The sequence below is a fragment of the Zootoca vivipara genome, chromosome 6 (assembly GCF_963506605.1).
Source record: "Zootoca vivipara chromosome 6, rZooViv1.1, whole genome shotgun sequence".
Lineage (NCBI taxonomy): Eukaryota > Metazoa > Chordata > Lepidosauria > Squamata > Lacertidae > Zootoca > Zootoca vivipara.
In genome coordinates, this window is record NC_083281.1 from 11,803,373 (window position 1) to 11,815,495 (window position 12,123).

General features: G+C 47.9%; 1 protein-coding gene across 1 annotated transcript; it reads right to left on the reverse strand.

Moving 5' to 3' along the window:
* Positions 1-884: 884 nt before the first annotated feature.
* On the reverse strand, positions 885-8,558 carry TMEM221 (transmembrane protein 221). Its single transcript, XM_060275237.1, has 3 exons — positions 8,095-8,558; positions 3,980-4,065; positions 885-1,471 (listed from the first exon to the last, which is right to left on the reverse strand). Exons 1-3 carry the CDS (start codon positions 8,556-8,558, stop codon positions 951-953), a joined length of 1,071 nt encoding a protein of 356 aa, XP_060131220.1. The 3' UTR covers positions 885-950.
* Positions 8,559-12,123: the final 3,565 nt, after the last annotated feature.

The window sequence follows — 12,123 nt, forward strand, 5'->3', positions numbered from 1 at the left end:
GGCAGTTGGGTGTGGGGGGGGGACTCCCTCGCCCTGAATAGGGTAACTGTGCCCCTGAAGGACCAGGTGCGCAGCCTGGGGGTCATTTTGGACTCACAGCTCTCCATAGAGGTGCAGGTCAATTCTACGTCCAAGGCAGCTGTCTGCCAGCTCCATCTGAGACTCTACCTGCCTGCTCCCTGTCTCGCCAGAGTGGTGTATGCCCTGGTTATCTCCCGCTTGGACTACTGCCATGCGCTCTCCGTGGGGCCACCTTGGAAGGTGAATCAGAAACAACAATCTAGAATGCGGAAGCCAGACTGGTGACTGGGAGTACCTGCCAGGACCATATAACAACCAGTCCTAAAGGATCTATATTGGCTTCCAGTACGTTTCAGAGCACAATTCAGTGTTGGTGCTGACCTTTAAGGCCTTAAACAGCCTCATCCCAGTATACCTGAAGGAGCATCTCCACCCCCATCATTTAGCCCAGACACTGAGGTCCAGCTCTGAGGGCCTTCTGGCGGTTCCGTCACTGCGAGATGGGAAGCTACAGGGAGCCAGGCAGAGGGCCTTCTTGGTGGTGGCTCCCTCCCTGTGGAACACCCTCCCTTCGGATGTCAAGGAGCTCAGTAACTAGTATACAGCTTTTAGGGGACTACTGAAGGCAGCCCTGTATAGGGAAGTTTGTAAGTGGTTGATGTTTTACTGTGTTTCTGTATATGCTGGAAGCTGCTCAGAGTGGCTGGGGCAACCCAGTCAGATGGGTGGGGTACAAATAACAATGTTGTTATTGTTATTTCAAAACCTCCTATGTGAGCGGCCACGACCTTGTGGCAGGGAGTTCTGCCAATTAACCAGGCTGCGGGAATAAGGAACAGTAAACGTCTTTAATAGCTGAAAGGCAGGGCGCCTCCAGAGAACCAGCTGGCTCCCCTTACACCTCTGCAGAGAAAGGTTACCCACGTTTTCTACACCAAGGTCGAATCTTTGCCCGCGCCCGCCGTTTTGCGGGAGAGCACATTCCTCATTTCCTGCGTGACGCCGTTCCATGGCTTCCCGTGGCTTTGCAGGAGGCCGGACTCCACCGAGAGGGTCCGGTGCATCCGGGGAGCGCTGTAGCAATCCTTTTCCAGGGTTAGCTCGGCGCTCCCCGACGAGGTGATGTTGCTGCTGGCTGGTGTGGTGAGGTGGGACTTCTGTTCAATGAACGGCGGGTAGGAAAACTCCCGGTGAATCTCTGGGCGTGGCCGGGGAGCAGGTATGCCCTTGGTGTTGTTGAGGGGGGCAGCAGGCAGCTCCCCGCTACGGGCCGAGTCGTTCTCGTAGAGGGTGTGCGAGAGCTCGCCCTGGCTGAGCCCTGTGGCTTTGGCAGCACGGATCAGGGCGTGCGTCACAGTGATGAAGAGGACCAAGATCCCCGACGAAAGGACGCAAGCGCTGGTGATCCCTGTTTCAGTCTCAAACTGCACCAGCATGTACATGGAGAGAGCTGGAATCGAGGGGAAGAGGATGCAATTTAATCCACAGCAGTGGTTTTATATACAGAGAAAAAAGAGGAATGCCGACACAGTAAACCACGGTTTGCTTTAACCAGGTTTGACTGTGTTTGGACAGCACAGGACGCCACTGTGGTTTGTTCAACTAGGGTTGCTATATATCCTCTTTTTCCTAGACATGACCTCTTTTCCAGGGGTATTTAACATGAGAGCTGTCATAGCGGTCCAAAGTTAAAGTCAACAAATGTGTCCTTTTTGCTCTTCAACATATGGCGACCCATTTCAACAAATCCTCAGCAGTGCTTTTTCTTATACAGTCATACCTCGGTTTAAGTACTCTTCGGTTTGAGTAATATAATAATAATAATAATAATAATAATAATAATAATAATAATAATAATAATTTATTATTTATACTCTGCCCATCTGGCTGGGTTTCAGTTTAAGTACTCCGCGCACCCAGAAGTGTTTATTTCCGGGTTCCGCAGGGCGTGCATGTGCAGAAGCGATCTGCGCTCTATCAGCGCTTCGAGAGAGAGCGCCATCGCCGCTCGGATTAAGTACTTTTCGGAGTGCCATTGGCACCCCAAACCAATTAAGTACTTAGCCCGAGGTACCACTGTAATAATTTTATCTTTTATCATCTACAATACTGTCTTATTTATTTTATAGTACAGTACATTGATTATTGCCTTCATTTTATGGATCAATGGTCTCATTAGACAGTAAAATTCGTCTTAAATTGCTGTTTTAGGGGGTGTTTTTCATCGTCTGGAATGGATTAATCCACTTTCCATTACTTTCAATGGAAAATTTTGCTTCAGTTTAAGTACGCTTCAGTTTAAGTATGGACTTCTGGAACCAATTAAGTACTTAACCCGAGGTACCACTGTATACAAAAAAAAGATAATGCTTGCACAGTAAACCATGGTTTGCTTTAACAACATTTGACTGTGTTCAGACAGAACAGGATGCCATGGAGTACTTTTAACTGTGGTTTGTTCAACAAACTGCACGTTTTCTGGCAGGAAAGCACTAGAATTAGAGAGGGCGCACAATTTAATATACATCAGTGATAAAAAAAAAGTCTGTACAGTAAACCACAGTTTGCTTTAAAAATGTTTCTGTTGGTTTTAAATGCCTGATTTTCTTTTAAAAAATGGAAGTATTTGTAGATTTATACACACACATAACAATAATAGCAATAATAATAGCAATAATAACAATATTTTTTTATTTATACCCCACCCATCTGGCTGAGTTTCCCTAGCCACTCTGGCCGGCTTCCAACATTAAAATGCAATAATCTATTAAACATTAAAAGCTTCCGTAAGAACATAAGAGCCTGCTGGATCAGGCCAGTGGCCCATCTAGTCCAGCATCCTGTCCTCACAGCAGCCAGCTGTGGGTTAAACCCGCAAAATGAGAGCCCTCTCCCCTCCTGCGGTTTCCTGCAACTGGGATTCAGAAGCATTGCTGCCTCAGACTATGGAGACCGAGAACAGTCATCATGGGTCACAGCCACTGATAGTCGCCTCCTCCTTAAATCTGCCTAATCTTTTAAAACCATCCAAGCTGGCTGCCATCACTCCCTCCTGTGGCAGTGAGTCACACAGTTTAACCCTGCGCTGCATAAAGAGGTCCTTCCTTTTACCTGTCCCCAATCTTTCAACATTCAGCTTCCTAGGATGTCCATGTTTGTTGCTGGAGAGGAAGGAAAATTATGTCTATCCACTTTCTCCATCGTTTTATAAACTTCTATCCTGTTGACTTTTACTTGCCGTTTCCCGAAACTAAAAAGTCCCCAAGGCTGCAAACTTTCCTCATAGGGGAGTCAGTCCACCCACTTTTTCTGAACCTTTCCCCACTCTGCAATATTCTTTTGGACGTGAGGCAACCAGAACTATGAGCAGCTTTCCACATTTTCAACAACAACAACAATAACAACAACAATAATAAATGTACTTTTAAGCATTGCTCAACTTGAGGACCTGTGAAGAGAGAAGCTTTAGCTCAGTTCATTAGAGTGCTGATAGCACCAAGGTTGCAGGATTGATCCCCATATGGGACAACATGGGACAACTGCATATTCTTGCATTGCAGGGGGTTGGACTAGATGACTCTCAGGGGTCCCTTCCAATTCTAGGATTCCTGATTAGACAAATAAAAAAAAATCCTTCCAGTAGCACCTTAGAGACCAACTAAGTTTGTCATAGGTATGAGCTTTCGTGTGCATGCATGCTTCTTCAGATACACTGAAACAGAAGTCACCAGACCCTTATGTATAGTCGGAGGGTGGGGAGGGGTATTACTCAGAAGGGTGGTGGGAATGGGTGATTGGCTGATAGGAGTGGTAAACCTGTTGATGACTGTTAATGACTGCATTTTTTTTTGTCCTGAATTAGAGCCAGCTTTCTTTGAAAGCGCTTTTGCACTGGTCTCACCAGCAGAGGGCGGGCAAGAGCTAGTCCAAGGAGTGGGTAGGGGGAGGAGCCACTCACCTGCCAGGTAGGCCGAGACCCCGCAGCAAAACAGGCCCACTGCTACGTGACGCACCTTCCGGCTGTCCACGAGGAACCAGTCGCCCCTGCGGCAGGAGGAAGGAACAGAAACCTGTGGTTAATTCATTTTCACATATTTATATGCAACGCCTCCGTGATATCGCCTCAGGCTTTAGGGAGTTACATCAGCGAAGCAGGGGGTGGGAGTCTCTGCCCCAAAGAGATTACACACTGCACCGAGCTAAGCAGTGGGTTCTTTAGCTGTGATTCCTGCATTGCAGTGGGTTGGACTAGATGACCCTTGGGAGTCCCTTCCCTATGGTTCCAATGCATGTGTGCTCTGTGTGTTGCCCATCTTGTTCCTTCTCCCTCTCTCTGACCCGGCAGTGCTCTTCTTAAGACCACTGAGCAGACCTGCCAAACTCAACAGGCCTGGCTAACTTTGGCACCTTGATTTCAACACGTCTCCTTTGAGTAAGACCCCTTTCCCCTCCGTTTCATGCTAAAGCTTCGAGAAATATTTGTGTTTCCGCAGGACATGGGATGTTTTTCTGGAAGGAGGGTGGTGTTCACTCCCAGTGTCCCCCGAGAATAAATCAAATATTTGCACCTCAATCGGTAACTGTGGAGATGAGGTTTGGGGGTGGGGGAACAGGACAGACGCACCCACGTGAATGGATGGTGTTTTTAAAACACGCAACGTTGCAAAGGGACAGTATCTTGGGAACAGAGAGAAAATATTGGACGGCCTCCCCGCTCCTTCCTCGCCTGCCATTGTCCCCAAGAATAGAGAGAGCTTTGTTTTGACCGTCCCCCACTTTCCGAAGAAAAAGGAGGGGGGGGTTCACTGCAGGCCTGGACCGACTTTGTTTGCAAAACTCTGAGAAGAAAAAAAGGAAAATGAAACAGGGAGAGAAAGCTTGGAGGGGAGGGCGGAATCTCAGAAAAGAAAACCTCAAAGTGCTAATTCAGAATGACAGCGGCAATGTGGGAAAAGTTGGTGGACGTGAGTTGGAGGGATAATGAGCAGAGTTCCTCATATGGCAGGAATTTTTGGACGGGTGCGGATAGGGGCCCCAGCACTCGGCGGGAGGAACGTAAAAGCTAGTACCATGCAATGGCCGATTAAGTCCATAAATTACAGCAAGGGCTCCAGTATTTTTCAGTATTTTTCAGATGGTTCACCAGCTATGGCTCTTCTTTAAAAAAAAGAAAAAAGGGCAAAAAATCCCTAAGTTTCTAGGCCTTACTGACTCAACATTGCAGTGCCCACTTCAATCTGGTTCAACTTCTGGACCTTACAAAATGTGCTTGAAAATGTGTGGGGCAATGCATGCTTGAATCTGGGGTTTGTGTGGCTTTTAAATCAAGTATTTATCACTAATGGAGATGTGAGTGTTTAAACCTTGTTTCCAGACCTTGTTGTGACATGAGATGTGCATGCAAGTTTCTAGACCTGTGTGTGTATGTGTGTTTAAAAAAAAAACCCGCGTTTCTGACCTCATGACACTACACCACATTCATGAAAACAGACCCTCCAATATTTCTCCAATGAAAATAGGGACATCCTATTGCATAATAATAACAATAATTTTATTACTTACACCCTGCCCATCTAACTGGGTTGCTGCCGCCACTCTGTGTGGTTTCCAACATATATAAAAACATAATAAAACATCAAACATTAAACAACTTCCCTCTACAGGACTGTCTTCAGATGTCTTCTAAAAGTTGTCTAGTTACTTATCTCCTTGGCTCAGGGGGGGGGGGGGTGTCATATAACTCCATATCCTCCCAACATTTCTCCGATGAAAATAGGGATGTCCAAAGGTGATCAAATTCCAGGATCAAATCAGAAACCGGAATGGCTTCTGTAAGTCCTGGACTGTGCCTGGAAAATAGGGGCACTTTGAAGGTCTGTAAAAGTTTGTAGAATTTAGGAGTGTGTGTATGTGTTTAAAACATGTTTCTAGACCTCATGATACTGGACATGCATGAAAAGTTTCTAGACCCTATGACTGTGAATGTCTGTGTGTTTAAAAAACCAAGTATCTAGATCTCATGATGTTGGACATGAACTGATGTGTCTCATGCTCCTAGGATAGCTCAGTCAGTAGTGCATGAGACTCTTAATCCCAGGGTTGTGGGTTTGAGCCCTGTGTTGGGCAAAAAGATTCCTGCATTGCAGGGGTTGGGCTAGATGACCCTTGAGGTCCCTTCCAACTCTACAGTACTATGAATCTATATTGCTTTTTATCCTTTGAATATTTAAAAATACCTGTTAATTTCAACAGATTGCTCTACATCCCTGTGAACCATATAGAGGTTAGCTTACAATCAAGCAGTATTTCCATTTTTTGAAATTTAAAAATAACAATTAACCTGGCATGAGACTCTTAATCTCGAGGTCATGGGTTCGAGCCTCATGTTGGGCAAAATATTCCTGCATTGCAGGGGGTTGGACTAGATGGCCCTCAGGGTCCCTTCCAACTCTTCAATTCTATGATTCTATGTTTCTAGGTCTAGGCATTATGACTGGATGTGTCCGTGTTTAGAAATCCAAGTTTCTAGACCCTATGAGAGCAGGCTTCTAGACCACATGATGACCTTCAGGGAAGGGCCAAGGAGATGCCTGCTTGAATTTTAAACACCTGCAGTTGTGGCACCACTTCAGCCAACTTGCTCTCTGCCTTCTGCTTCCAGCAATTTAACCCTGACCTTCTGACACCCCAGCGTGTCGTTTCTGAGCCGTGCTAACGCATCTAATGCATGGCAGATGCCGGCCTTTATTTCGTGTTCGGAGACAATTTGGACATGCCTTTGGTTAATGATTCGGAGGAGGGCTGCAAGGGGCAAGGAGAGGTGGAAGCATTAACAACCACCTTTGACGAAGGTGAGCCAGACCCCAGCCTCTGGGTCGCATGTTCAGAAGAAGGCTTTACTTCTGGAAGACCTGTAATATAAACTAAGGGGCTACAAGACCCTGGAAGGCCATGGCGATATACTGTAAATGTAAGAAATTAATTACGGCGAGTTCCTTGGATGGAATTCATTTATATCTCACACATACTGGTAGAGCCCGAGACCCCTTAATCTCAGGGTTGCGGGTTCAAGCTCCACGCTGGGTGAAAGATTTCTGCCTTGCAGGGGGTTGGACTAGATGACCCTTGTGGTCCTTTCCAACTCTGCAATTCTATGATTGTATCTCGCTTTTCTTCCAAACCATAGAATCATAAAGTTGGAAGAGACCACAAGGGCCATCCAGTCCAACCCCCTGCCAAGCAGGAAACACCACCAAGCATTCCTGACAGATGGCTGTCAAGCCTCCGCTTAAAGACCTCCAAAGAAGGAGACTCCACCACACTCCTTGGCAGCAAATTCCACTGTCTCTTACTGTCAGGAAGTTCTTCCTAATGTTTAGGTGGAATCTTCTTTCTTGTAGTTTGAATCTATTGCTCCGTGTCCGCTGTTCTGGAGCAGCAGAAAACAACCTTTCTCCCTCCTCTATATGGCATCCTTTAATATACGGTATTTGAACATGGCTATCATATCACCCCTTAACCTTCTCTTCTCCAGGCTAAACATGCCCAGCTCCCTAAGCCGTTCCTCATAAGGCATCGTTTCCAGGCCTTTGACCATTTTGGTTGCCCTCTTCTGGACACACTCCAGCTTGTCAGTATCCTTCTTGAACTGTGGTGCCCAGAACTGGACACAGTACTCCAGGTGAGGTCTGACCAGAGCAGAATACAGTGGTACTATTACTTCCCTAGATCTAGATGCTATACTCCTATTGATGCAGCCCAGAATTGCATTGGCTTTTTTAGCCGCTGCATCACACTGTTGACTCAGGATGGGAAAGCAATTCGAGACGGCTTAAGACAGGCATCCCCAAACTGCGGCCCTTCAGATGTTTTGGCCTACAACTCCCATGATACCTAGCTAACAGGACCAGTGGTCAGGGAAGATGGGAATTGTAGTCCAAAACATCTGGAGGGCTGAAGTTTGGGGATGCCTGGCTTAAGAGCCCCCTCCTCCCCAAAGAAGCAAACTTCAGATAGATGTTCCACACACACCCCACGAAAGCCCCCGAACGTCTTGGCCTCGCGAGTACGCACCTGTCGGGCCCCAGAGCGCCCCCTGTGGGCGCGCACCGCTCCGCGCCGCAGTAGCCGTGCAGCAGACTGAGCAGGAGGCAGCTGAGGCTCAGCACCAGGCAGAGCGCGGCCAGGACCACCGACAGCGGCAGCAGCACCCGGCGCGCTCCCTCGGGGAGACCCCCTGCGCCCGCGGCTCCGGCTCGGCTGCCCGCCTCGATCTGGAAGATGAGCATAGACGCCAAGACGGCCATCAGGCCGGACACGGTGCCGAACAGCACCAGGGCGCCCAGAGCGCGCGGCCCGTAAGGGGAAGAAGGAGGGGGAGCAGGCATGGTGGCCGGATCGGGGCAGGCGGCGGGGGAAGAGCGAGAGACGGAGCGAGGCGGCCCCGGGGAGAAGGTCCCTGTGCGCCGTCGAGGCAGCGCTTGGGAGGCGGAGGCGAGAGAGGGGGGGGAGGCGCCTCGAAGGGGTGGGCCGATCATGCCGCCCCCCGGTCGCCGGTCGCGACGCCGCCTTCGCAGCTTGTGTGCCTAAGGGACTAGCGCCTTGAAATTTGCCAGCTGCTGCAGCGGAGACAGAAGCCAGGAAAGTGGGCTCTTGAAAGTGGGCTCACCCAGTTTCCCATCGCTGTTCTGATTTTCTCTCCCCCCCAGCCACCTTAGGGTCTTGCGCCTTGAAATTTGTCAACTGCAGCGGGGAGGGAGAGCAGAGTTCGGGAGAGGGGGCTCCTGCAGCGGTTGGGGCGGGGATGGAGGCGCTGGAACCACCGCCGCCGCCTTCAGAATTGCCCGTCGCAGCGCCGTCTTCGCTGCTTCCGCGGCTTTGGGACTAGCGCCTTGAAATTTACATACACCATGATTTTCTGGCAAACCTGGAACTAGACTTGGTAACCAAAAACAACGCTAAATAAAAAAAATTCCTTCAGTAGCACCTTAAAGACCAACTAAGTTTTTATTTTGGTATGAGCTTTCGTGTGCATGCACACTTCTTCAGATACACTGAAACAGAAGAGCCAGACCCTTATGTATATTCAGAGGGTGGTGGGGGTGGGTGGGAATGGGTGATGGGCTGATAGGAGTGGTAAACCTGTTGATGGCTGTTAACGACTGCTGATGACTGCAATAGGTCCTGCGGGGGGGAAAAGCAAGGGCTGAGGCGCTAAACATCATGCATAATGAGATAAGAATCCTATGTCTTTGTTCATCCCAGGTGGCTCCATGGTTTTAAGCTTGGTACAGTAATGAGTTCCAATTCAGCAACTTCTCTTTCCAGTCTGTTTCTGAAATTTTTCTGTAATAAAACAGCTGCTTTGAGATCTTGTATAGAATGTCCTGGGAGATTCTATACAATATAGAGCTCTCTATATTGGACAAACAGGCCAAACCCTACGCCAAAGGATAAATGGACATAAATCTGACATCAGGAACCACAAGACAGAGAAACCAGTAGGAGAACACTTCAATCTCCCAGGACATTCTATACAAGATCTCAAAGCAGCTGTTTTATTACGCTGATATTATTTATGGACTTTTTGTCTTTTTAACACCTGTGCAACCACTCATTCTGCCTGCCTCTTACAGTTTTGTTTTAATTTCCTCCAGCTGTTATCCCTGTTCCTTCTGGTGTGTGTTTGTGTGTGTGTGAAAATTTTAAAATATCTAAAGAAACAACAACCCTGTGAGGAAAGTTAGGCTGAGAATCAGCGAATAGCAGACCCAGGGCAATGTTGGTCCCAAGCAACTGCCAGACTAGCAGTTTGCCTTGCAGGGGGTCGAATTAGGTGACCCTAAGGGTCCCTCCCAACCCCACAATTCTATGATTCTGCCTTTTATTCTCCCTGAAACAGGGTAGGAGCCTGCCAGCCAGATGCATAGATTCAGGTGGTAGCCGTGTTGGTCTGACGCAGTCAAAATATATAAAAAGAATTTAAAAATGCCCAGTAGCACCTTAGAGACCAACTACGTTTGTTCTTGGTATAAGCTTTCGTGTGCCGCCATCTGAAGGTGGTACCCAAAACAGCCTTTTTCCCAGCGTGGGAGAGAAGCCGGTGAGCCTCCGACCCAGACGAAAGGGTCAGCGGCCATGCCTGCTTTCCGTGGGTGGCTTCTTCCGCCACAGAGCTCTGGTGGGGGGAAATGGGAGCCAGCCTCTAATTTTGCGGGGAAGGGATAGTTGACTTTGGCAAGACAGGCCGTCTGGGCTCCTGATGCCATGCAGCCTCCTGGGATTTTCCAGGTCCCACGTCGCCAAGGATGCAGTTGCCGGCCAGGGTCAGAGACGATGCTCTGAAGAGGCCTGAATCTGGCTTGGAAAAGAGGATCTGTGACCATTTCTCTGCCCATTTCTTGCATCAACAGGTCCGCTAGGCTTGCAAAGAGTGCCGCAGAAACCTGCACCACCTGTTTGGCAGGGCAATGGCAGGGTGCCGTTTCCCGTTCCAACGTACACTTAGTCCTTTTTATCGCTTTTTGACATTTCATTTCACTTTACAGCAACAAAATAGACAACAAAGAACACACACCTTACACTTATAATAAAATGTCATGATAAAACATAACTTTAAATTGGAACGACGTATATCAAATCAAGTAATATTCAATTATCTACTGGAATATAATAGATGAATGGACAATGAAATGGACTCTCAAAACAACAGCAAATAATAATTAAGCAGAAATTCACTCTTAGCAATTACAATAAATAATTACTGAACTATGATCAGTAAAAATAACTGCAAGTCACAAAGGATAAAATACCACAATACATACAAAACCAAGTAAAAGGATCAAATTGAGAACATACAAAATTATGTTTTATGACATGTAACCTGAACTCAGTCCACCCCCCCACCATCCCGTGAAATGGGTTGACAGAAGACTCAGACCCAAACAAAGATGATGCCTTCCTTTGCAGAGCACATAGCCTATGAAACTTTTTGCCTTAAGATGTGGAATCACCGAATCATAGAGGTGGAAGGGACCATGAAGGTCATCCAGTCCAACCCCCTCCAGTGCAGGAATCTTGCCTGACATGGGGCTCGAACACAAGGCCCTGAGAATAAGAGTCTCGTGCTCTACCAAGTGAGTTATCCTTCACTCTGAAAAGGTAAAGGTAAAGGGACCCCCGACCATTGGGTCCAGTCGCGGACGACTCTGGGGTTGCGGCACTCATCTCACGTTATTGGCCGAGGGAGCCGGCGTACAGCTTCCAGGTCATGTGGCCAGCATGACAAAGCCACTTCTGGCGAACCAGAGCAGCACACGGAAACGCCGTTTACCTTCCCGCCGGAGCGGTACCTATTTATCTACTTGCACATTGATGTGCTTTCAAACTGCTAGGTTGGCAGGAGCTGGGACAGAGCAACGGGAGCTCACCCCGTCACGGGGATTCGAACTGCCGACCTTCTGATTGGCAAGCCCTAGGCTCTGTGGTTTAACGCACAGCGCCACCCACGTCCCTCCTGAAAAGGTTTAGAGGCTCTTAAAAACACATTTAAAGTACATCCTCCACCCCAAGGAATCCTGGGAACCGTAGTTTACCCCCTCACAGAGCTACAACTCCCAGCACCCTTAACAAACTATGATTGCCAGGAATTTTTGTGCTATACATGTACGTATGATGCAAGGTTATGATGAATGAATTATAGCGCCTGAAGAGGGCGCCAGGCCTTCTCTAGAGTCAACGGCAGGGAAAGACCCAGCAAACTCAGCAGGAAGAAACAGTCAGAACTTTTAAGATCAGAAATATTCCGGATGAGAATCCCTACAGTTGGTTTTTAAGATTATCTATAGTAGATCATTCACAATACGGGCATATTATAGAATCATAGAATTGATTGTAGAGTTGGAAGGTCATTTTGCCCAACCACCTGCAATGCAAGAACTGGCCATGAACCTGGAGGAAAAGAAGATAGGAGACCATCTACCTCACTATTGCCTGCCCTACACTGACTGGCAGCAGCTCCCCAGGATTTGAGACTCAGGGGACATTGCCAGCCGTACCTGGAGATGCCAGGAATTTGAACTCGGGATCTTTTGAGTGCAGAAA

What these genes read in the sequence shown, in the direction of transcription:
- TMEM221 (XM_060275237.1), bottom strand. Translation starts at nt 8,558, where the DNA reads ATGATCGGCCCACCCCTTCGAGGCGCCTCCCCCCCCTCTCTCGCCTCC. An exon ending in GGCGCTCTGGGGCCCGACAG is followed by an intron (nt 4,066 to 8,094) that starts GTGCGTACTCGC and finishes CTCCTGCCGCAG; the next exon opens with GGGCGACTGGTTCCTCGTGG. An exon ending in GGTCTCGGCCTACCTGGCAG is followed by an intron (nt 1,472 to 3,979) that starts GTGAGTGGCTCC and finishes CCTCGATTCCAG; the next exon opens with CTCTCTCCATGTACATGCTG.